The sequence below is a fragment of the Vanellus vanellus genome (assembly GCF_965231255.1).
Source record: "Vanellus vanellus genome assembly, chromosome: 5".
NCBI lineage: Eukaryota > Metazoa > Chordata > Aves > Charadriiformes > Charadriidae > Vanellus > Vanellus vanellus.
This window is the reverse complement of record NC_138910.1, coordinates 57,030,425-57,055,555: the sequence shown is the minus strand read 5'-3', so window position 1 is coordinate 57,055,555 and position 25,131 is coordinate 57,030,425. Positions and strand designations below refer to the sequence as shown.

Genomic DNA, 25,131 nt, shown 5'->3' with positions numbered 1-25,131 from the left:
CACGTGTCCTTTGGTGGGCCCCTCTTTGTTCTTCCCTTCTCCTCGCCTCCCTGCCACATGCCTCCCTGGACCTCGGACTGTACGAATTGTGTAATGATTGAAGACTTCGGACAGAATCAGCAGAAAACCATTGGACTCAGGATGGTAGTAGCGAACTTTCTCCCTCTTTCTTTGTTTTCTTCCTTACCCCCTTTCCTTTCCCCTTTGCCTCCCTTTCGCCTCCCTTTTTACCATTCCTTCACAATTTGTTAAGAGAATAAAGTAAAAGGTTGTACAACATTTGACCGACTTCAGCGTCTTAATCTCATCCTTGGGACTATAACGAAACCTTCCCGATACTGGATCTGGACAGGTGGATTGAGAACTGGCTGAATGGCAGAGCTCAGAGGGTGTGATCAGTGGCACAGAGTCTAGTTGGAGGCCTGTAGCTAGCAGTGTTCCCTAGGGGTGAGTACTGGGTTCAGTCTTGTTCAACATATTCATCAATGACCCAGATGAGGGGACAGAGTGTACCCTCAACAAGTTTGCTAATGACACAAAACTGGGAGGAGTGGCTGACACACCAGAAGGCTGTGCTGCCGTTCAGCGAGACCTGGACAGACTAGAGAGTTGGACAGAGAGGAACCTAATGGAGTTCAAACAGGACAAGCGTAGGGTCCTGCACCTAGAGAGGAACAACCCCATGAACCAGTAGAGGTTAGGGGTTGACCTGCTGGAAAACAGCTCTGCAGAGAGGGACCTAGGAGTCCTGGTGGACAAGTTGACCATGACTCACCAATGTGCCCTTGTGGCCAAGAAGGCCAATGGTATCCTGGGGTGCATTAAAAAGAGTGTGGCCAACAGGTCAAAGGAGATCATCTTCCCCCTCTACTCTGCCCTGGTGAGGCCACATCCAGAGTACTGTGTACAGTTCTGGGCTCCCTAGCTCAAGAAAGACAAGGAACTACTGGAGAGAGTCCAGCCGAGGGCTACAAAGATGATCAAGGGACTGGAGGACGTCTCTTATGAGGAAAGGCTGAGACACCTGCATCTGTTTAGCCTGGAGAAGAGAAGACTGAGAGGGGATCTCATCAATGCTTATAAAAATATCTAAAGGGTGGTTGTCAAGAGGATGGGGCTAGACTCTTTTCAGTGGTGCCCAGCAACAGGACAAGAGACAATGGGACAAACTGGAACACAGGAAATTCCATCTCAACATGAGGAAAAACTTGTTTACTTTGAGGGTGACAGAGCACTGGAACAAGCTGCCCAGAGAGACTGTAGAGTCTTCTCTGGAGACATTCAAAAACCCACCCGGATGCATTCCTGTCCAACCTGCTCTAGGTGAACCTGCTTTGGCAGGGGAGTTGATGATCTCCGAAGGTCTCTTCAAACACCTACCATTCTGTGATTCTGTTTTCTTTGCATGTAGAGGACCCTTAATATGTCAGTGTCGAGATGATGCCCTCACCTGATCTCCTTCTTTCAGCTCTGTCAGCATAACAATGATTTTGACTTTTCTTTGGAAGATCATTTGCCAGAAGTCAGAGATAGTTTCCTGCAGTGGTCCCTGTGTTGCAATCATAGCTTTCGGACCCCAGTAACCCTATAAAAAAAAAATTAATATTTTTTTCTTAAATTCATTTGAAATGTGATTGCCAAGCAACAGAACTCATTGTCATTTAAAGTATACCCAGTGAAATAAACTAATGAACCCTTTTGTTTATAGAGAAAATATGCTGATCTCGGTAGGAATGGTCTTACAGGAATTCTACAAGCCAAATGACATTAAACGCTACCCTCCTAACAACAGTATCATTTCCAGATTCACAACAAGGTATACTCATGCTGCAGTGTGTGAGACCTCACCTGTCATTTTCTGCAAAGAATATTTTTAATGGCTAAAACGTTTAATTCTACACAGCTGTTTAAATTGACCTCTAAGAAATTGAGTTTATACCACAGAAGGCTGGTGCACAAGTAAGTTCACACTGAGCTACCCAAAAGTAAAAATATATTTACTCTGAATAGATATCCTGACTGTGCAGCATTTTAAAGGATTCAGGTAAATTGAATTCAGCTACTAATTCCATTAAAATCGGTTACTTCATTAGTGACCAATAACTGCCCTCCTTTTGGAGGTATATATGATACCAAAATGATAGTCCCAATTTTCACTGGTAGGGTTTTGTATATGTGAATAACTGTACTCACATTTCACTAACAGGGAAAATATTAATATGGATTAACTTGTACAGAGGCAGATGTCCACCAATAGAAATACATGTTATCATTAAGCCAGTCTGAAAGCTGGTGGATTTAAACAACACACATACATTAAAAAAAAAAAAAAGTATTTCTATGTTTTTCTATGTTTAGTCTCACTGTTTGAGATTGCACAGTCTAAGACCATGTAAGGGAAAAAGATTTATTACTGCAGCAAAATCTAGAAGATTTTGATGATTAAAACTATAAATGGATTTGCTAATCAACTGTCAGGTCTTCCTCCCTTATTCAGGTAAATCTTATTCTATTTGTGAAGCCAATAAGAGAATAAGAGCTCAAGCTAGAATATAGTTTTAGCTGAAAGCTTGTGAAATACTTATAGCGGATCTTCTAAATACATACAGTTATGAAGGAAGCATTGATGTATTTGCTTGATTCCTCACAGTCACTGTCCTCATCTGAGGAATCATCTGAGTCGCGTTCTCCCTCCTTACTGCATTCATCTTCATGCCTGATCGGCACTCGGTTAAAGTCATCTGCATGAGAAAAAGTGTCACCATCGCACCACACTGCTTCTCAGGGACATCATTAGAGGGGGACTCCCCCACATGCAAGGGGGGAAATAGAAAAAGGCCAGTCCTTTCACAACAAACTGCAGAACAAAAGGCACTGTATTTGAAAAAAACTTAAACACTCCCTATAATTCTCATTTTTAAAAGCTCATCTCTATTAAAAACACTATGAGAAGTTTCTAATTTTACGTGTTGATAAAATTGATCAATCAAATGCATATCAGTACGGTTATATACTGTCATAATTTTTTCAAAACATAGTAGGTTTTCTTACAGAAGACAAGAGATACAATATAGGAAGGTTCATGGAAAATACTTACATGGAATTATGTTGGCATTCCTATTTTTGCTTTTATTTTCCTCACGATTCCCAGTGTTCTGTGTCCGCCACCCCTTATAGGAAGGTAATCTCTAAAGGAAGAGGATGTTTGGTATTATGCTTGATTGAAATGGTTCCTGGTATCCCTGTCCCCTCTGGACACCCACATCCAGTCTTCATCTCTCAGTGCCTCACTTCTTACTTTAATTCTTTAAACATTGGTCACATCTGGCCTATGGTTTAAAAATGCCTGATGTACCATGTACAATGGCAGAGGAAATCATGTACATAACCACAAGTAATTGTTCTATGCTCCCCATCTTTGTTAAAAACATTAACATCAAAGGCAGGAATAAATTTTCATTAATTTACAATTTTTTTCATGAAGGTAAAGAAACTGTTTCTGTGCCGGAGAAATAAAATAGCACAGAAGTGATCTATCATGTATGGTATCTCTGCCTCACGACTATTGTGCAAGGCACTTTCTAATGTAAGTGGGAGGTAAGGGCACTAAAATGCAATGCTTATTTACCTGAAACTCTGCCTCCAGAAGAGAGGGATCACTTGGAGGATCTTTTCTTTTCAGATTGTTGAGATAGGAATGCAGTTCTGAGAGACTGACCTCTGTTTCTCCATACTGATTGTATTCCACTAGCGCTTGATGGATAAGGATGTACTGTGACTGGTGTTTCCCATTTGAAGGGTTTAAAAATGAAGTTATTAGAGAGTTAAAAAAATAGTCATATCACTTTTTAAAACCATTATAAGAAACTATTACTTCCATGATGTTATCAGTGTTTGTAATATTAAACATTAATGTTAAATAGGCATTAAATATAAGTATTAAAAATCAGAGTAGCTCCCAAATTAGACATTCTGGGGCACATTTAGTATGGTGGATGAACTGTTCTGCAAATAAATGTAATGTAATTCAAGAAATATGCAATTGAGGTTTGGAAGATCTGCAAAATTCTTAAATAAATTGAGGTTTGGAAGATCTGCAAAATTCTTAAATAAGTTAAAAAAAAAAAGTTAAAAACGAGCATGGCACTCGCATCCCAGCTAGACAGACAGTTTTTAGAATTTGAAAATTAAGTTTGAATACGCAAGCTCAATTTTGCATTTGTGAATTGTATGCCGAAAGCTGGATTATCAAATCTACAGTGTTCATCTTGGCTTCTTTTTTTTTAAAGCCTAAACTGAAAAAAATTGAAGTTACTAAAACTGAGAAACTGTGTTGGAAGTTTTTCCCTCTGTTAATATTTTTCAGAGTTATATTTTCCATTAACAACTTTGACTGAACTGTAGCAGTACCCAAGACTGAGCAGCGCCCTGCTGAGAAATATGAATGAAGCCCTAGCACAGGAGAGTCCTAAGCGACAGAAGTTTTAACAAGATACCTCTACTTGAACCATGAGACACCGCTGCCGACGCAGCTTCACAACATAGCCATAAACATCCACTCTGCCTTCTGCATCCAGCCCCTCCAGCATGGCGTCAATTCCTATATATGTCCCAGTGCGCCCAACACCAGCACTGCAAAGCACAAAGGGATTTGGTTATCGAGAGGCAATGGCATCTCCCCATTCCACTCTGAGAGGGGAGCAGTCAGTGAGAGAGCAAAAGTGAAAATGTGTAACAACGGGATATGGAGCAACTGAAAACAGTTCTTGCTGTAAATTCATTGGCAACAAAACCAATAATGAGTTTGTATTTTAAATATCTTTTAATGAAAGTAAGGCCAATGCTTCTTATAACCAGAGTAGCCAGACATTTATCTGGCTGCTTTCCAAAAGTCTACGTATCCTCAGATTTTATTGATCTGAATAACGTTCAGAAAACAGGCCTTTTTATGCATATTTGGCTGCCTCACTCTCAAGTAATTCAGTTGCAATATTTGGTATCAATCAAATGCCTTCCCCAGCTCCTGAATAGCTTCGCTTCATGTTCAATTAATATTAACATAATTTAAAAAAATAAATATATATATATATATATTTACCTGCAATGAACCACTATTGGGCCACTAAAAAAGTTGCTGAGAGCATTAACTCTGCGTCGGAGTTTGAGAAGGAGATGTGGATCTTCAGGGACTCCATGGTCCGGCCAGCTTGTGAACTGAATATGCGTGACATCTCTTCCAGCTGTCCTTTCTCTTGCCTAGACAAGTGAAGTGTGGGGTTTTTTAATATATACACACACACACACAAAGCCAAAATCAAGTGCAGGTATACAAACCAGAATAAAACTAAGGGCAACAGCCATCAAATGTTGAAACAGAAATTTCAGTGTGTTGTAAAGTTGTAATCCCAATGGTCTCTCAGGTTTTTCATTTTCAGTTTTAATTAAAAAATATCCATGAATCAGGAATACACAATGACTCCAACAGAGGCCAAGCAAGAGGTTCAAAGTGTTGCTAAAAATATGTTTTTCTCAGCTTAGCCTCTGACCTGGAGTATAATATATCTCCCCACTATATTTATAAACAACTTGGCCAAGTCTGTTCATAGCTCTGCTTACTTCAAGGGGTACAGGTTAGTAATTCCTTTATGTGTCCTAGGAGTAGCCTGTTGAGGGTACAACAGATTAAAAAAAAAAAAAAAAACGAAACCAGAAACCAAACAAACCACAAAAACGGTTTAGAAATAGATACAAGAAACCTATGATTTTCAATGAGACTGACTCTCTTAAGTCACTTGATTAAAGCTTAAAGCATGTTAAGTCTTGAGTCCTACTTTCAAATATTGCTTATTGATTGAAAGAGAGGACATATATTTTGATAACCATGAATGTAAAACAAAATGAGAAAGACATCTCACTGGCATTCTTTCGCTGGCCAAGTTTTAGTACGGCTACATAGGCATTTCCCCGGTATTAACCCCCAAATTCTTACTCAAAGTTGAATTATCCTGTTGTGGCACAGTTATTCGTACAGTTAATTGCCATTGTTTCAGTAATTGTACATCACTATTCCACCAGAACTGCAGAAGTCTCCACTTTCTCACCACGGACCACTCTTAAACTTCACAACCAAGATTAGTTTTGTCTATATTAATATAATGGCAGCTGAACAGAGAGCAAAAGCTCTAAAAATATCAGTGCTCAACCTGCAGCCATCTCTCATTTCTAATGTCAGTTTGTCCTAGTTACAGAGCAATGTCTGTGTTAATAGTTAATTCTTAACATCTCGATATTCTCAATGTCTTCGCACTGTTACAACTTTCTTTCAATCAGACCACTTGCTGAGTAAATTTTAATGCAACGTGAGACAGCAGAATAGGAATATCCAGCTGTAATCATGGATCCACATGGGTGGAGTCTGTTGCTTGACTATTTTGCTGAAGATGTGTCAGCAGATTTACTCTTTGAGTCTTAATGCTTTTAGCTATGATTTATGCTCCATTTAACCCTCACTGAAATATTTTTGCAAAGGGCCTGAGAGGAGCATTTAGCCTTAGACAGCAAATTTTGTTCTCAATTACCCACAGAGCAACTGATGCGATTTCAGATGTATACATCTGAAATTAACCAGCAATTAACCAGCCTTAATGATTCTACACGTAGCAAAAATGTAATTTTAAAACATTTATGTTTATAAATGCACTTGAGATTAACAGAATTTGTAATTGTCCCGCTGTATGACTATCATGAGGATAGATAATGGTGCTCTATAAGTCACATTGATTTTACTTGCAGAAGGTTATGCTGAGATACACATATACCGATAAAATTTCTGTGTTGAAGAACCAGCTAAATATTTAAGGAAACCACAGTGTATTAAATTTTCCATACTTAACAGCATATTAACAGGTTTTTCTTAAATGTAGTTTCCAGAGTACTAAGGAAAATACATTTTTAAGCTGGGAAATATATGTCTAGCTCATATTTCTTATAACGAATGACACATATATCTAAACAGTTTTCACTTAAACTATACGTTGCTTAGGGAAAAACAGCAGAGCATCTTCCACTGATCGCTGACTCTTCTCCTCTTAAAAGGGCCTCTCAATGATACCTACAGACTCCAAATAGACACTCCAATTCCAGTCAGTCTTATACCTTTGAATTAACTTACATTTGTGATGTGTAGTTTCTGAATGACATAGTCTGGACATGTTTTACTTTCATTGATCTTCACAATGATGTCCCCATACGTTGCAGAGCCATTCTCCATTGATGGCCAGTACTGGGCACATTTGTTCTATGAAGATATGAAGTTAGGTGAGTGGCATGACAGGAAGGTGGCAGAGAGCTGAGAGCTATAAGAAAGTCTGGTTTAAAATAGATGGCAGCTCAGTATAGTATTTCCAACTTCTCACAGGTCTTGTCTTCTCCTGAAAAGGCTGTCACTGCTTAGGATGTCAGTTCTAAATAATTCCAAATATCCAACAGTTCAGGTCTCTGACCTGAAGTTTACGCCCATGGAATTTAATTTGAAACATAAAGTGGTGAAAAAATCCTGTAGACTAGTTGAAAAAGTGAACAGCTACTGTTTCTGTTGCCTGAAGTCTGTAGAAAAGTTTGCAGCTACTTCTATTGCTTCTTTTTCAGTCTTCGTGAGGGACGTTGCTCCTGCCTGCCTATAACATCAACTTTGTGATGCTGTAAATCTGCATGCTGCCAATCTTTTTATCTTTAAAAGCAGTTAAAACCGCAGTTCCCTTTTGTCCTGCTGTACCTGGTATAAGGAACAAAAGCAAGCCAGAAACACCTAACCTTTTCAGTTAAAGAAAGGGCAAAGAAAACAGATTAAAAAAAATATTCTGTCTAGGATTTACTGAGGGCATTGACAGGATATCAGAAGGCAATAGACAGGAGAAAAATATAAACCATACTTTTTATGGCAGGCCTGTAAGGAGCTAGAGTTCTACCTTGAGCCCTTCTCTGGGTTTATTAGCTGTAATTTAAAAGCTCACCCTCTGCTACTTACAGCTGTGACTAAAGTGACAGTTTCTGGTAAGACTGGTAATTCCCTAAAGCAACACGGTTTTGGCATGCTTTCCAACGTAGGTTCTGCCACAACAAGAGAACAGCAAGTACTAAGAAGAAAACGTAATTCACCACATCACAGCAACCCATTCTGTTTCAGACAAAAGAAGTATGGAAAGATGGATGGATATTTCTCACCCTCTTTCCTTCCTCACAGCGAGTCACCATGACAATAATTGTTGCCTTCTGTTCCCAGATCATTCTCCAGAAATCATGCGTGGTTTCATCCTTGGGGCCTAGCAGGAGATATTTTAAGGCAGTTTTTCAAAGAGTGTAACTACATGAAAAAACACTTGCCTTCTTGACCTGCTTAGCCATACAGTCTGAAAAGCTAACCCGAGGTCATGCAAATCACAGCCACACACTTGATTTCATTATGACTGCTGCCATTAGGTTACAGCATTTAAAAAGTCTCATCTATATCTTTAGTGCGTAGCTGTGAAATCTGAAAACTTTTGGTGTAAAATTATACATCATGAGAAATCTGCCCTTGAAGTACAATTCATTCATCTTCACAAAATTCCCTAAGCAAAAACTCGTTGGTAACTTTTTCATATTAAATTTCCAGGTGTCGGGTTTTCAGTTTTTCTTTAAATTTACTGACACTTTTTACTATTCTCTAACAAAGAAATGGGTGAATAAAGAAAGCATACTCTTTTAACATTAAAAATTACCTTGTGCAGCAATGTATTTTCTTGGTTCTTTGAAGCCCTATAAAAAGTACAATGTTATCAGCTTTTAGAAAGGAAGCATGAACTATTTAAAAGATTTGCAACTTTGAAAATAAATTCAACATGCCACAGTCCAATAATACCGAATACATTACAAAGATGGAAAAAAACTCAAACGGAAATCCTCAAAGGAGTTTGATGCATGAAATGTACATACTACAGAATTTCTTCAATAGTGCCTAAGACTTATTTTAAGTAGAAGTCACTCACATCGATATAACTTGCATTGATATAGTCTGATCCTGGGTCTCCTGGGATCTCTGAGAGCTCAACACGGTTATAATCATCTGTTTAAATCGTTTAAAACAAAATAATTGTATTATCTCAAGGCGGTGAGAAAACAAATATTTATAAAACATGCAAAAAATGTAACAAATACTCACATGGAAGGATATCGATGTAACGGTTTTTGTTCTGATTATGGCTTTTTTTGGCCTCCTTTATTGAAAATTTAGTGAAAACTCTAGGAATACTCTGCAAAATACGATGTTTCTTTTATTAGGTAAGCATATATTTGAAATAGCTTCTACTTACAGTCAAATGCATATGGAAGAAATTTGGTACTGCTGAGTCTGGAAGATTGTTTCATACGATACTGCTTCATGTACTTCTTACATCTAAAATAAACAAATTTCTTTTCCCTTAATATAAATTATACATATCTCCACAATTATATATTATTTATATCCCTATGGCTATGCAGCAAGAGAGGGTATTAAAAATTATGCATTAAAAGGTGCTTTAGAATGAAAAGTATTTAGACTGTGTATTTTATACTTTTGCTGAATAACTCCTTCAGGGGAAAAAAAAGTACCACCATCTTATGATGAGAGCTTGGTAGCAAAATTAACTGAAGCCTATTTGACCTTAGATGAGAATTCACTCAATTTTCTAGATTCTTATTTTTTTATTTATTTATAACCAGTGCATATACTTCAATCGTGCTCTTGAACAGAATTCTTCCAACCACCTCGCTACAAACCTGTGGTATATTTTGAACCAATGACAAACCTGAAATTCATCCAAGAAAAGTCTTCCTTCATCAGCAATCTTCCTCTTGTACATGTCCAGCAATTGCTCCGAAGGTATTGGTTCTATGTTCAGAAGTTGCCTGTCATCATCTTTAACTGGGTAAACACATTGAATATTTATTGTTACTGACTTTGAAAATGTAAATTACATTTCAGTAAAAGTGATTCTCAAATTGTCAGATAAATTAACAAAAGGACAAACACGTTTAACATGTTTATTTTTCCGAAAAATAAATGGTGGCGTCTGAGCCAGCTGTGAGCAAACAGGTCCTGGGAAAAACAGAACTTGTCCAGCTCTGCCGCCTGACTGGAGGCACCTCAGGAGGAAGCCACATGCTGGGACATTGCATTAACAGTGCTCTTGGACAAAGCGGCAATTGTCACATTCAGGTTGCAGCAACAGCCCCAACACCCACAATAGTTACATGGCCTTGCCCTCTACTTCAACTCTGATCATCTATCGTCAGTGGTACAGTGATAATGACAACAAATCATGAACAGATTACTGTGCAAACAGCCTAAAAATGTAAAAACATGTATTCCCTACTTTTCCAAATGTTCTCCAACTTATTCTGTGAGTTGCAATAACCTCTAATATCATCTTTAATGATAAAGTAATAATTGAACAAGTTTTAACATCTTTAACTAGACATTTATTCATTTTTCATTTACATTGAAAAGATTGGGTTTTTTTAACAACTGTGTCTAAGCAAATGGATTTGATTATCGACAGCATATTACTTCCTATTTAATGTAGCTAATTTCTTAAATTATTAATTATTAAATTATTCTTTTCTTGAAGCTTTCTGGTAGTGACTGATTCTGTGTTTCTTCATAGGCTTTGAAATCTTGTGCAAAAAGTTGCACATGATGTTCGGTTTCAGTCTTTGAGATTTGACAGCCTTCAAAATTTTGCAATAAAACCCAATTGTCTTATGTTTAAATTCTTGCTTTGAAAAAGGTGCACCGGAAAGGGAAATTCTGGTTGAAGCTGTATTTGATTCTGGACTCATTCTCAGGGTTACACATATCACAACCATCATCTGGGATAATAAAATTTTGTAATTTGTTTGTAATTAAATAATAAACGAGAGTTTTTCAAATACTGATAAAAATTCCTGTTTATTTAAGTATAATATAAACTTGACCAATCTGATAGCTTTCTATGATGTTATAACTGGTTGGCTGGATGAGGGGAAAGTCGTGGATGTCATCTACCTTGACTTTAGCAAGGCTTTTGACACTGTCTCCCATGACATCCTCATTAGGAAGCTGAGGAAGTATGGGCTAGATGAGGTGACAGTGAGGTGGATTGAGAGTTGGCTGCGGGACAGAACTCAGAGGGTTGTGATCAGCAGCACAGAGTCTAGTTGGAGGCCTGTAACCAGTGGTGTCCCCCAGGGGTCAATACTTGGTCCTATTTTGTTTAATATATTCATTAATGACCTGGATGAGGGGACAGAGTGTATCCTCAGCAAGTTTGCTGATGATACCAAACTGGGTGGGGTGGCTGACACCACAGAGGGCTGTGCTGCCATCCAGCGTGACCTGGACAGGCTGGAGAGCTGGGCAGAGAAGAACCTAATGAGGTTCAACAAAACCAAGTGCAAGGTCCTGCACCTGGGGAGGAAGAATGCTAGGCACCAGTACAGGTTAGGGGCTGACCTGCTGGGAAGTAGCTTGGAGGAGAAGGATCTGGGGGTTGTGGTAGACAGTAAATTATCCATGGCCCAGCAATGTGCCCTTGTCGCCAAAAAGGCCAATGGAATCCTGGGCTGCATAGGGAAGAGTGTGGCCAGTAGGTCGAGGGAGGTCATTCTCCCCCTCTACTCGGCACTGGTGAGGCCACAACTGGAATACTGTGTCCAATTTTGGGCTCCCCAGTTCAAGAGGGACAGGGAACTGCTGGAGCGAGTCCAGCGAAGGGCAACTAAGATGATTAAGGGCTTGGAGCACCTCCCTTATGAGGAAAGGCTGAGAGAGCTGGGACTCTTTAGCCTGGAGAAGAGAAGGCTGAGGGGAGACCTTATTATGGCATACAAGTATCTAAAGGGTGGGTTGAAGGAGGATGGAGCCAGGCTCTTTTCATTGGTTCCAAGTGACAGGACGAGGGGCAATGGGCACAAGTTAGAACACAGGAAGTTCCGTTCAAATACACGGAAACAGTTCTTTACGGTGAGGGTGACAGAGCACTGGAACAGGCTGCCCAGGGAGGTTCTGGAGTCCCCTTCCCTGGAGATTTTCAAGACCCGCCTGGATGCAGTCCTGAGTAATGTGCTCTAGGCAATCCTGCTTTAGCAGGGGAGTTGGGCTAGATGATCTCTAGAGGTCCCTTCCAACTCTGATAATTCTGTGATTCTGTGAAATACTTCTGCTATGTATTTACTGAAGTATTTTTTTCTCCAAATGAGGTGTTACCATTTTGATATCTGTAATCTATGTATACAACCTCGAATGTAAACAATCCAAAGGTGGCAGCAAGACTTGTGACAAATTTTATTTCCACTTGCTAAATACATGAAGATACTCACCTGCAACAAGGTTCACACCTTCAGAAGAATTGCTGTAAGAAGGAAAAGCATCTGTTAAAGCTTTGACTAGTAAGACAGATGAGTTAAATAAAAGCAATTTTGTCTGTGAACACCAAGACCGTTTATAACCAGCAGACTGCATTAGAAGCTTTCTGTGAAACAAGAGTGCTACAACCGGGACGTACAGACCCTATGCAGAGGTGGTTGTGATGCTTGTCTTCCTACTCTGAGCACTACTGAGAGGGAGAAGCAAGGGAACCACATCAAGGAGCTTTACCGCTGGCACTAATTTGTCCATACGACCTGCAGCAAATGTCTTTAATTTCTTCACTGGAGTGACTGCTCACACCATCTTTGTTTCTCTTGCTGAATAAGTTACAAAAAACCTAACACATACATAAAATATAATGAAATAAAGTTTAAATGCGAAGTAGCCAAGAACAAGCCAGACCCTCTGAAGCTGTACAAGCAAAAATGAGATTTGCTTCCCCAAGCATAAAAGTTTGCATCTGAGCACAGCCCTCAGGGAAGGCACTGACAATTCGTCTATGGCCATCCGCTGTCCTACAGAACTGCCAAGTCACCTAGAGATAACTATAATAAACAAAGCCTCCCTGAGATACTGCTTTGGGTGAATAAGCATTTGAAAGAGTTCCACTAAAGTGTGTATTATTTTCATTACTTTTAACTTAAATCATGAAGAAAAGGTTTTCCAGATATTTGTAAATATTTCTTCACAAAACTGGTGACAAAACATTTTTGTTCTAGTAGATCAGTTCTTCTGTGTCTTGAGGAAAGGTATAGCAGAGAGATTTTAAATCTATTTCATTATATTTGCATTGCCAGGCAAACCACCAAAACCTGAGTTTCTTTTGAAAGGGTTAAAAGAGAAAAGGATGTCTTTTCCCAATGTTAATGAAATATCAAACTTGTAACATTCCTGCACTACCCATTGGGAAATCTTGTGGAAAAACTCAAAATCCTCCCCCCGACTCCTCCCCCATTTATATAAGAGAGGGAGAGAAATAGGAAACTTACCCAAGCTTTTTGTTGTGAAGATCATAGATTTTGTATAAAACCAGGAGTAAAGCAACTGACGTCACAATGATCAAGAATGCCAAGAATCCAATCAGGGCTTTAGAATTATCTAGCAACAGAAAAAGAATACATTTGTTATTTCTTGAATACATAATTAATGGCATTTAAAATTACATGTTTTTCCTTTTTTAAAAAAATCTGTATACTTCCTATAACTGAGGCTTATTGATTTATTCATGAAAAGAACAATTATTTTTAAGTGTTTAGTTCAAGTTTGTTATTCCAAAGTGCCAAAACCTTCAAGGTTACACAAAAGGAGGGAATTTTATTTCTTCATTTAGCAAACTTTCACTTAAACTCTCTATGTCCAACTCTCAAAATGCTACAACTCACTCACTGATTCGGCATTACCATGGTTATCTCCTGCTCTGTATGACCTGTACACCTGAGCAGTGGAGCTCTTGGCTGCTCCTGATCTGCGAGTTGGGAACCCCTGACAAGTCACAGATATTCAGCTCCTGAAATGCAGGATCTGAACACAGGAAAGGAATCCTAAAGTGAATAATTTAAGTTAGAGAAGTGAATTTCTAGTTGCATTCAAATGTTTCCCTAAAGAAACCACAGCTGTGTAAGAATTCTGAATTATGTTCAATGACTTGTCAACACAATCTGTTACATTAATACTGAATGACATTATTTTTTCAAATGCAGATGAACTATTAACTATAAAAAGAGGCAGTTTGAATTTTTAGTTAGGAGCAACTGTAATGGAATTCACAATTTACACTACTACTCTATACTATGCTGAAGTCTGAAAGTAAAAATGCTGAATATATTTACTTACATCTGGTTTTTATACTCCTCTTTACTGGTTCCCCTCTATGGACTCCATTATTCACTAAGATCTGCATGCAGTGGGTGAGAACAATACAGATATTAAGATTTAACAAGTAAAAATTTCTGCATACTTTAAAAAAAAAAATCAACAAACAATGCACAATAGGTGTTCAAAACATCCATGTATTTTCAATGAATCAATCTCATTGACAGCAGAATCTGCAGTCAAACTTTGTATAGCCATTTATAGTGCAGCTCAGGTTTCCACCTAAGTTACAGCAAGATCTAAATCTAAAAATATGTAGATGACTGGAAAAAACAGTTAGTGAAATAGGAGACACATTTTACAAAATCAAAATCAGATGTATCTCAGGGAAAAAAAAATCAAAATTATCTCTTATCAAATCAAAATCAAATTTTTCAAATCCAAAAATTAACCATGCAATATGTAATAAAACATCATTATTTTATTTGCTTCAATGTTAAATACATAAATATCCAACTGAATTGGTTATTTTTAATGCAAGTTCCTGTATGGGAAGGAATTAAGAAAAGGTTACATTACAGAAGCCCAATTAAAGTTATAAATAAGCTGCTTACTTGCCACATTAACTTTTGGGTACTTTAACTGGTGTTAAAATACTATGTTTAGATGTGTTTATATCTCATAATATATTTTACATTTATCCAATCTTTTAAATTTCCTTAATAGAAATTCCTATCAGATTGAATAGGCATCTTGAAGTCTGTATGTCAAGTATTTCATGCTCTTCTTGTGAAGAAAAATTAATCTTGTGATTAAACTTAAAAATTTAATACTAAACAGTGGAGAAGACTAACAGGATTGAATAATAGTGATTTTAATAGTAATAGTCTCCTGCTGTAAATCATCCAAGGGGGAGGAGAAGGGCTTTCAGCACCATTGCTGACTACAGGCTGAGTTCTTACTGAGCCTACCCAATCCTTTAAGAGAAACCTCTCCTGAAGACCCAGAGGACCATGCCCTGGCTCCCGCCCTCTGCTCTAAAAGGCTGATGTGTTTGTCACGTTGGTGGTTTCTGAATGCTGCACCAGGGAAGAAAGCCATGAGAGGTGGCAACATCCAGAGGAGTAGCAGAAGTGGCAGAAACTAGCAAGAAGCTTCTCAAATAGCAAAAGCCAGAAACATAGTGCAGCAGTCAGGGTCAAAACATCACTAAACCAAAACGTATGCTGGGTAGGCTCCTGTTTATTCCCTGAACAATTCAGCGGGCAGATGGAAGGGAACAGTGACATCCGCCAACTCTCACAGGTGAGCTGGTTGTTTTTTCTTGAGCCTTCCTTAACTTGGCCCACAATCCTTCCATTACTAGGTAAGGCCATAAAGCTTTCTCTGTTTTTCCAGTAAGAATTGGGCAAAGTAAGCTTGAAGCAGACGCCGGGGTTTAGAGCCAAGCAGAAGCCAACTTCTTTTGTAAGGCAAACTTCTCACTGCAAGTGGGGTACAAAAAGCTTACAAGAGTGCAAGGGTCTCGTACTACAGGGGCAATGCAAGCATCTTTTGCTCCTTACAGGACCTCATCTTTATTTTCCAAATACAAAGTTTTCTGAGCAGACTCTGTCAGAAAAATACTTGGCAAAGCCTTGGAACAAAACCTGGACTACTCAAGTTCTCTGATACTGCATTTCCTCAGGAAGACACCAAGAAAAGAGGAAAAGACTGTGGAAAATGAGTTAAACTGGTTCCTAAAAGTAATAAAACCTCATAATTCCTACTGGTTACTTTCTTACCTAAACTTTACTGAGAGGAGCTATCAAGATATAAAAAATACTGGCCACATTAGGGGGACCACATAGGACCATTGGCTTTGCAGGCAACAAATGCCCAAAGGGTGAAACACCTGAAGGAAGAGAACATAGCAGGAAGCCTTCAGGAACGGGAAGCTTGTAAACAGAGGATGATACATGGATGAAACAAGGACTGGTTTGTAAAAGGCTCATGTAAGGACATGCAAAAGGGTCTGAACTGGTTTACACTAACTAGTCCCCAAAGCATCAAAAATCTTCACAGTAAAAAATTCTGAATAATTGATTTCGGGGCAATTATCTCAAGACTTAATTCCCATATTTATCCTCTGATAGAAATGACAGACATATTCATTAAATGAAATGTGTTTTAAACACTAAAATATAAGTTATACTTAAACTTTTTTAAAACTTAGGGAAACCCCACATTTCTCTCTGTCCCAAGTACAAACAATCTATTCAGCTTGTATTTTTCATGTTGACAGAACCTATGTGCAATAGCACCCAAGGGACTGATTGATAGGCACGGCATATATGCATTTTATTTCTGAGGTAATAGCTACTTCTTTGCATCTGTAGCCTACCGATCCACAGATTAACTCCTCTGCCACCATATATCCTTTTTTTCTAAAATGCTTAAACAATGAAAATACAGCAATATTTTATATATTTAATTTAATAAGCCTACTTACCTCAAATGTATAGTTTGTCAAGTACAAGAGATCTTTTCTTTCAAAATTACAGTCAGCGGTTTGATTTTCCACTTTTCCATCATTTTCCCAAGTCAATTCAAATATTTTTTTTGCTCCATACACTTTTTGACTTTTGCAATTGATTTGGATAGCATTATCAGCTGTCAATACTGCATTCACGTTAGTCACTGGCTCCGGTTCTGTTCACAAAAGAAGTGTTACTGGTTCTATTCTCATGATTTCAAACTAAAAATTTCAACAGCTCTATGTGTTCATGACTGTTTGTTACTTTCTGTTTTAATAATTTCATCCATTTTTCCCCTTAAAAATTTCAGTCCCAAATTAACGAGAGAAATAAAATCAATTTTGAGTTAACCATAGGCTTATCTGAACTGGAAAAGGTGTGAAGTGGTACTGAAAAGGCTGGGAAGATCGGAAATAATATGATGTCTCTCTTGCGCCTGACATCACTTTCTCATTTGAGGAACATGGGACAACAGACAAGACAAGGGAACAGTTTTCTGCCTGAGTGTATGTTTCAAAACAGGTTTTCCTACCAGGAGTTACCAGTATATTTTAATATTTGGAAAAGTATCCTTTTGCTTAAACTGTGACATTATCTTAAAGCTGGCCTAAAACCACAAAAACTTTTCACTTTTTAATGATAAGGAATCTGTTAAGGAATCTAATCTGTGTTTTCTAACTCTAATTTTGTACTTTGTAGCAAATGGGTTTCAGACTGGGAGCACAGCCCAAGGGACCTTTCATTGAGAACTTACAAAACCTTTCAGAAAGTAAATAACCTTCTGTGTGAGACAGGTCAATTAGCCACATTTCAGTAGAACACCACCGTGGAAATTTTCTTCAAAATCACTTCTATTTGCAAGCTAGCATGTTAAAAAAAAAAAGGAAAAAAAAAAAAAAGTAAGGGGCAGGTGCTTTTTTCTTCGTATGAAGAGCTAAAATGTGTAAGGCTTTATGAGCAGATGAAATACCGTATGCAGGGAGTGGCAGGATATTTTACTTGGTTGAGTGTGCGGTCATGACCTGTCTGCTCGTTTTTATCCACAGGGCAGATTTGTTAGATTCCTATTCAGCATAATACTGAAAAAGCTGTGACAAGGAGAAAGTGAACGTTTCTGGAGGCAAGGTGTTTGTTGAAGATGAAAAAATATTTTATAAAACGTAGTTTTTTCTGCTTCCAAGGAGATGTGCTCTATGGATATATTCTCTTGTTCAAGAAGCCATAAAACTCTTCCACTATGTGCTGGATCGTGTTATTAACTGTTGTAACAGTTGGAGAAGGTTTAACAAATACCATTAACTCATGAAGGCACGTGGATTGTTATTTTCTCAAAAAAACAACTGGGGTTGTTTTCCAGACCTGTAAACTTATACTGTGGACTGTAATCTTCACCTAAGTTACTAAAATACGAGTGAAGCCCCAGAAAGTGGGGGCTCCAAAATATAATATGTTCAAACTAGATTATCACAGAGAGAAAAATCATGATCACGCTCAAATTAGGGCTGTCTAAAGATTAAAGACATTTTTTGATTTCTGTTACCCTTAAGTCTCAGATCAAATGGTTTTACATTATCAATTCATTTCTCAGCCTTTTTCTTTCCCCCATGGGACTTCAGGTAATAATTCGGATCCCTGTATTCTTCCAACTATAAACTAAATTTTGTTAACTCAATGACCCAGAGTAATAGGGAGATTCCAATGTTTTCATGGATTGTCTATAAAACTGGATACAAAAGCTCTATATATTCCATAGGGAGATAGGATTCAAATTCAAAACAATAGTCTGCCAGAAGTCCCTGTATTTCCCAAAGCTCTATAGAAACACATTTAATAAAAACAGCAGTCAGATTTAATCTTCTTATATATCCATTTCTACACACTTTTCAGGAGTGTTAAAAGCAACAAAAGATTTAATTATTCCTCCTATTAGGGGAAAAAGAATCACCACTTTATCATTACATCACTAACACAAAAAATTCTTTTTCAATAAAAAAAAATCTTTTGCTTATTCAGTGAAATTAAAGGAAATATTGATTTAGTATTTAGTAATTAGTTATTAACCACTATAGTTTCCCTATAGCTGTATGTCTATACTAGCTGAGTCTGGAGGTGGTGGAAGTTAAGTTTAAAAAGTACTGGAAGAAAGAAGGTAAACATGGGGGTTTGTGTGGCTTTGGTTTTGGTTTTGCTTTTTTTTTTTTTCTCTCTCAAAGAAGGAATTAAAACAGTACACAGCTCTACATCTGAAGATTAAAAGGGGAAAAAATAGAAAGGAGCATGTCTCTATTATGCCTTGTCTGCATCAGGAAAATATTTGCAGAATGTGTTGATTTTGAGGTTTTTTTCACTTTTCTTGTAGTTCTATCAATTGAACACGTATGGCAAACAAAGAATCAGGACCACATGGGTAAGCTTTTGAAAGTATAGCCCAAAAAAGGTTCACAGACCTTTCTGACAGCACAAGGGTTGGCACACATTTGGTTTTAACCTAATGTGGAGTCTTAGAAGCTGACTGTGTACATGTACATCCAAACTAACCAAAAGCCAGTACAGGTATTAGCATTGGTGTAGCCCTGGGTAATGCAGCTCTGCTTTGAGCAAAGAGGCAACTACAGAACAGAAGGTACACTCTGCATGTCTTTATAGCTTTCATGCCCCGAAGAAAAAAAACTAATGTTTTTCCTTCCTTTTTTGTTTAATTTGAATATTTTCTTTAGAAAAGGCATACTCTTTTCTTTAGGGCATAATGCTTTCTAAAAGCTTATCAAGAATTTCAAATGAATGCAGATTTTTTTTTTTTTAAATCTAGCATACATAAGAAGAATACTAATACTAAATACGTAATAAAAATAGATAAACATTATGTAACTAAACAAGAAACACTAAGTATATGAATGTCAATAAAATTCTTGTACTGTTAATCAGTTTCTTGGCTAATAGTAACAACATATATAAAATATAATGAAGTACAATAAGAAAGTACATATTCCCTGTGTATCAATCAGCCTTGTTCGTAACAGTTAGCAAACAAGAGACTTACTTGCTGGTTTTGTTGTATAATTATGTTGTACAGTTTTTCCCATAAATCGCCCACGATTATATTTGCTGTCCGTATATGGAGTCACAGACACTACACCTGTGCTATAAGGTTCTAACCCACTGAAAGTACAGTTGACCTCTTCTCCTGTGTTGCTGACATTCTGAGGATCTGAAAAATGAAATTAATTAACGAAATTAATGACATTTCTGTTAGGAGCACAGGAACTCTTACATTTCATCAGAGCTACCCAAAACCACTGTCATGTGTACTTCTATTTTAATTACCTTGTACTTGGTTGGTTTGCCTTGCTTACTAATGCTAAGTGAAGGCTCAAGAAGAGGAAGAAATCCATTCCCCGATCAAAAAGGTAGAAAGTGGAGGTTTTGTTCTATTTTGGTTTTTACTTTCTCATCATGTCATTTAAATGGGTGTAATTAAAAACTAACATACAGTGCATTGATAAAGAGAGGCTGATTCTTCTGTGTTCAGCTTGGGAAAGGGCTAGTAGACAGATGTCGAAAGTCACTTTGCACACTGAGCAAGTCTGTTCTGGGATGACACGAGAGATGTCACGTGCAAGCAGGTAGTGGCAAACGGGACAGAAAGGAATTGCACAAGAAGCAGCATGAGCAAAGCTATTACCCACACTGCAGCTGGGGCTTTGGTGGTTTGGGGAACTGGGGAGCAATGGCCTTGCCATGTTTCCTTCTGGCTGCTTCACACATGACCTCCTCGCACCCCAGCATACTGCCTTGGTATCCTACACTGACCAAGCCAGACCAGCCACAGGAACTGGTGCATGGGGCTGCCGCCCATGTGGGTAGTGGTCAAATTCAGGGCATGGCGAATGGGAGAGATTATTTGTGCCTGGGGAGCCCATGAGCATGACAGCCTTTGGTTCCTGTAGCAGTCTGGGCTTACAAAACATGCAATATGTGAACTGAAAGAATGAATTAACCCAGGACCAGCTTAAACCTGACATATATTTCCTGGAATCACGTATCAGGCTCTTCATTTTCAAAACATCATTTTCCAGTCCTTGTTTTGAAAAAAAGCTCACCTGGAAAACATGGTCCCAGTATACGGATACAGAAGTAGCCACCTAAATGTAACGTGGCCTAAAACAGCATATCTCAAAGGAGTGACCGCTTAGTAGAAGACAGCTGCCTGGATTTACCTATATAAACATGTATATGCTAACTGCCATACTTGGGACCCCTGACTTTTACATACACTGTTGTTACTCAGAAAGCAAGTCTCTGTCTTCTCAGAGAATATATTAACCAGCTATAGCAGCATTTTCTGAGGCAGAACACCATGTTAAAAACTTATCAGACAACTGATGATCTTGTCATAACTTATTCTTAATAGAAGAATGAAGGGTGACAGAGTCCTGAAATGGTTGACTGAATAACAACATGGTTCAACTGGAACAACCTCAAAGGAAAGAAACTTCTACAGAAGTTTCTGCAGAGTTTGAAGAGATTTCAACATGGTTTGACAAGGCATCATGCTTGGTGCTCTGCAAATACTAAAGCACGCTATGAGTTATTCAATACTGAAGGGGCGTATACTTACCTTTGTTATCGCGTGTCACATGATAGCCATGTATAGGACCCTTTGAAGTGCTGCTAGGCTTATTCCATGTAACTGATATACTTCTGGCATAAGAAAATACTGAAAGGTTTTCTGGTGCTTCTGGATCTGTTGTAAAAGGAAAATAACAGGGAGGGAAGGCAATGTTTGAATGAAAATGCAAAATATTCCTCTTTTTACCTACTTTGATTAAATTGAACTTCACTGGATACTAAAGCAAGATACCAACAACAGGTAATATTTTTGGTAGTCTATTTAATTCAAAGAAACTTTACATAAGTATAAACTGAGTATATTGAGGTGCTGGAGATGGTCCAGAGAAGGACAACAAAGATGGTGAAGGATCTTGAGCACAAGTCTTACAAAGAGAGGCTGAGGGACTTGGGGCTGTTTAGTCTGAAGAAAAAGAGGCTGAGGGGAGACCTTATTGCTCTCTACAACTACCTGAAAGGAGGTTGTAGAGAGGTGAGTGTTGGTCTCTTCTCACAAGTTACAACCAATAGGACAAGAGGAAATGGCTTCAAGTTGCACCAGGGGAGGTTTAGGTTAGACATTAGGAAAAATTTCTACACTGAAAGGGTTATCAAAGACTGGAACAGGCTGCCCAGGGAAGTGGTTAAACCACCATCCTTGGATGCATTTAAAAGCCGTCTAGATACGGTGCTCAGGGACATGGTTTAGAAGTGGGCCTGGTAGAGTTAGAAAACAGTAGGACTTGATCTTCTGAAAGGTCTTTTCCAGCCATAACGACTCTATGATTCCATATGTAAAAGCAGCATATTAGAGCAACTTCATAAATTTAATTCAATCAGGAGAAGGTGAATACAGGAATATCACATATTACTAAAATTGTCCAACATTTCCAAATTTTATACATTTTTTTCATTTTCTTATGATTTTATCAAACTGTAAATATTTTTCCTAAATTTTTATTTGAAGGTTACTTGATTTCGGTTGATTTCCTCTTTAATTCAGAAAAAAAGGCTAAGCTATTTCCAAGGACAATATTTTGGAAAGACACATCATTTTATCTGGAGACAGTCTTTGCAATTATTCTATCATGTTTCTTCAAATTAAGAATTTAACCCGTGTTTTTGACTAAGCCTGCACTTTTTTTTTTTGGTCTTCACTCAAACTTCCTTACATTTGGCTATGTTCTCACCCTCAAAAAAAAAAAATTATCAAAATCTCTGAGAGAAGAAGAGGAAGGCATCGGACTGGAAGACTGAGACTGGGGCTGTAGCGGGAAAGGAAGACCATGACTGCAGTCAATGAACGACCACAAGGGCAGGAGACCTGGTGGGAGGAGCTAGAGAAGAACCTGAGACTGGTTGAGCGTGCTGCTCAAAATATATCTTCAACCCCAGGAAACAAAAATAGTGGGATTCATAGTAGGGTTTTCCAGAAATATGTGGAACATAAAGCAAAAATAAGCATTATACTTACAACCATAATCTGTTGTTATGTTGAAGCTTTGGTTGGCAACCTTATTTTCAAAAAAAAATATGGTACCATGGCAGTTGTACTCATGGTTAGGTGATAAAGCGTTCAGTTGTTTACAAGTTTGATTTAATTCTAATTCACTTCCACCTGTTACATCTGCAGACACAAAAAGAGTTTTATCAATGTTTTTCAGAACTCCTGAAGTACATGGTAACATTTTAACTGGGATTTTCTCTACCATATTTATTCAATAGAATTTGTAATAAGATATCATATTATTCCAAACAGAAAAGTGTACAGCCTAATCCAATGACTGGCTTTTAGGTTCTTTTATACTAATTTAGTTTGCTTAGATCTTTACTTTTCACCAGTAAAGCTCATATGATTTGGCTTTCTAAGAAAATGGTTTTCCCACAGAGAACAAAACATTTCATGGGATTCTGGCAGAACCCTGGAGTGGCTTCATAGCTCTTCAGCTACCTGAACCGTGAAATTTCCAGCCCTGGACATTCATCACGCATTTTTCTGGGACACGTGAGGACATCCAGCATACCACACTTGCTGCTTTTGAGACAGCGTCCTCAAGCTGGCCTGCTGCAAGAGCAGAGAGCCTGGACTCTCACCATCCGGTAGCCTGCAAAGCCAACTGCCTGGGTAGTCTGCAGGGGATCAGCTCACAGCAGGTCCACAGATTGCAGGATTTCCAAATTCCCAGCACCCCTTCAAGACCATCAAGCAAGACCTCAAAATCTTCAGAAGTCTGCAATTTGTGAAGCTGGTAAACTGAGAAAATGAGCTTTCTGGGTTTGAACTTTCTCCCTATCTGCCGTGTAGGACAGTAGTCCCCAACCTGGCAGCCCCAGAAATTCTGAACAGCCCTTCCCTCAAACTGGCACAATCCATTTAAATCTGCCAATCTCTTATCAAAATATAACATCAATATCGCTTTTAAAAATAGTCATAAAGAGTCAACCTTTAAAACATCTTAGAAGTGTCTTACCTTTGCAGCTCACAGTCACATTAGCACAGCTAAACGACTTATCCCAACATAAATTTGCAGATGTGTTGGTATTATTTATAACTTCAAAAGGATCGTTGCTTTCCTCTGAAAAGGATTAATATTATATGTCACTGTGTCATTGGCTATATTTACTCTTTAAATAGCAATTTATTCTTTAATATTTGTTCACTTGTTCTGCGATATGAAGATACAATTGGCACAGGATAATATACAAAGAATTTAACAGTAAATGGAAAGTAAAAATTGAAAAAGCCTACCTGAGATAAAGAAAATGCTGGTATTCAAGCAATAAACAAAACTTTTAATCCAACAATCTCTTTAGTGAACAAAACGTCCAGCGTGAATAGTAGCTTTCAAGCGCTGGCTGGTCTTGCTATTGCTAACTATGCCGCATATGGCCAACATAGTTAAAGTTCCCTTTCTTCTTTACAATGAGAAAATTACATTTTTTAACATTCTACTTTAAGGAAATACTGAGAGGTTTTAAGGTGTCACTTCAAAATGCAAAATATCTTGCAAACCAAGCACAAAGTATGAAAACCTTCTGTCTGATTCTCTGAAAAGAGTCAAGAATAGGCAAAGAAATCCAGGAAAGTTGAATTACTGCATGTCAAAACAAACAAACAAACAAACAAACCAACCAAAACCCTACTACAACCCTTCTATACCTACCAGGCGGAATATCAAGATAAATGTCTGGGCAATTTTTAACTTGAACTGTGTATCTCTTGCATCTCTGAAGTTTTATTTTGCTGGAATTCACATTTAAGCTCTTGTTAGCTTCCAAAATAAAATAATCTCTGTTTTCTCTGAGATTCTTCAGTGTAACTTCAAACATGTTATTCTCATCTTTTACACTTTCAATTGTATCGTATTCGATACGATCATCTAAAAGAAAAAGACAAAATAGCAAACAATGATTTTATCATAATATTTAAGAACCATCAAATGTTTTATGGCACCCCCAGCACCATATGTGTTTTAAAAATACAACAAAATTAGCTGCTCCTTATTCTTCAATTTATTTTTCATTTATCTTTTACTTGAAAAAAATTGTTTAGTCAAAACAGAAAATTTCCTTAGGAAAATATTCTTTTAAATAAGAAGACCCTAGTTAGTAAAACCAAAGAATTAAAAAGATAAACTTTCCAGATCCATGCTTTAATTCAAAATGTCAGTTCAAAGGGAAATACTTCGTTTTGACACATTGAATCATCTGTTTGAATAGAAATTTCAAATTTTCTGATTCAAAGCATTTCATAACCATCTAGTAAAT

The 25,131-nt window shown here is 37.8% G+C and overlaps 1 protein-coding gene across 1 annotated transcript in view; it reads right to left on the bottom strand.

Moving 5' to 3' along the window:
* The window catches only part of PTPRC (protein tyrosine phosphatase receptor type C), a gene marked incomplete at its 5' end in the record, with an annotated part of 29,927 nt that extends 5,678 nt beyond the window's left edge, over window positions 1-24,249 (bottom strand). The window contains 21 exons of the mRNA XM_082484040.1: window positions 1,451-1,585; window positions 2,608-2,741; window positions 3,098-3,188; window positions 3,629-3,778; window positions 4,497-4,632; window positions 5,099-5,256; window positions 7,172-7,297; window positions 8,224-8,321; window positions 8,760-8,796; window positions 9,027-9,103; window positions 9,200-9,290; window positions 9,828-9,943; window positions 12,379-12,410; window positions 13,417-13,525; window positions 14,261-14,321; window positions 16,731-16,930; window positions 19,796-19,963; window positions 21,374-21,499; window positions 22,838-22,990; window positions 23,835-23,939; window positions 24,240-24,249. Of these exons, the coding sequence (XP_082340166.1) occupies window positions 1,451-1,585; window positions 2,608-2,741; window positions 3,098-3,188; window positions 3,629-3,778; window positions 4,497-4,632; window positions 5,099-5,256; window positions 7,172-7,297; window positions 8,224-8,321; window positions 8,760-8,796; window positions 9,027-9,103; window positions 9,200-9,290; window positions 9,828-9,943; window positions 12,379-12,410; window positions 13,417-13,525; window positions 14,261-14,321; window positions 16,731-16,930; window positions 19,796-19,963; window positions 21,374-21,499; window positions 22,838-22,990; window positions 23,835-23,939; window positions 24,240-24,249 (2,313 nt within the window). The remainder of the gene's footprint in view (window positions 1-1,450; window positions 1,586-2,607; window positions 2,742-3,097; window positions 3,189-3,628; window positions 3,779-4,496; window positions 4,633-5,098; window positions 5,257-7,171; window positions 7,298-8,223; window positions 8,322-8,759; window positions 8,797-9,026; window positions 9,104-9,199; window positions 9,291-9,827; window positions 9,944-12,378; window positions 12,411-13,416; window positions 13,526-14,260; window positions 14,322-16,730; window positions 16,931-19,795; window positions 19,964-21,373; window positions 21,500-22,837; window positions 22,991-23,834; window positions 23,940-24,239) is intronic.
* Between the last annotated feature and the right edge of the window lie 882 nt (window positions 24,250-25,131).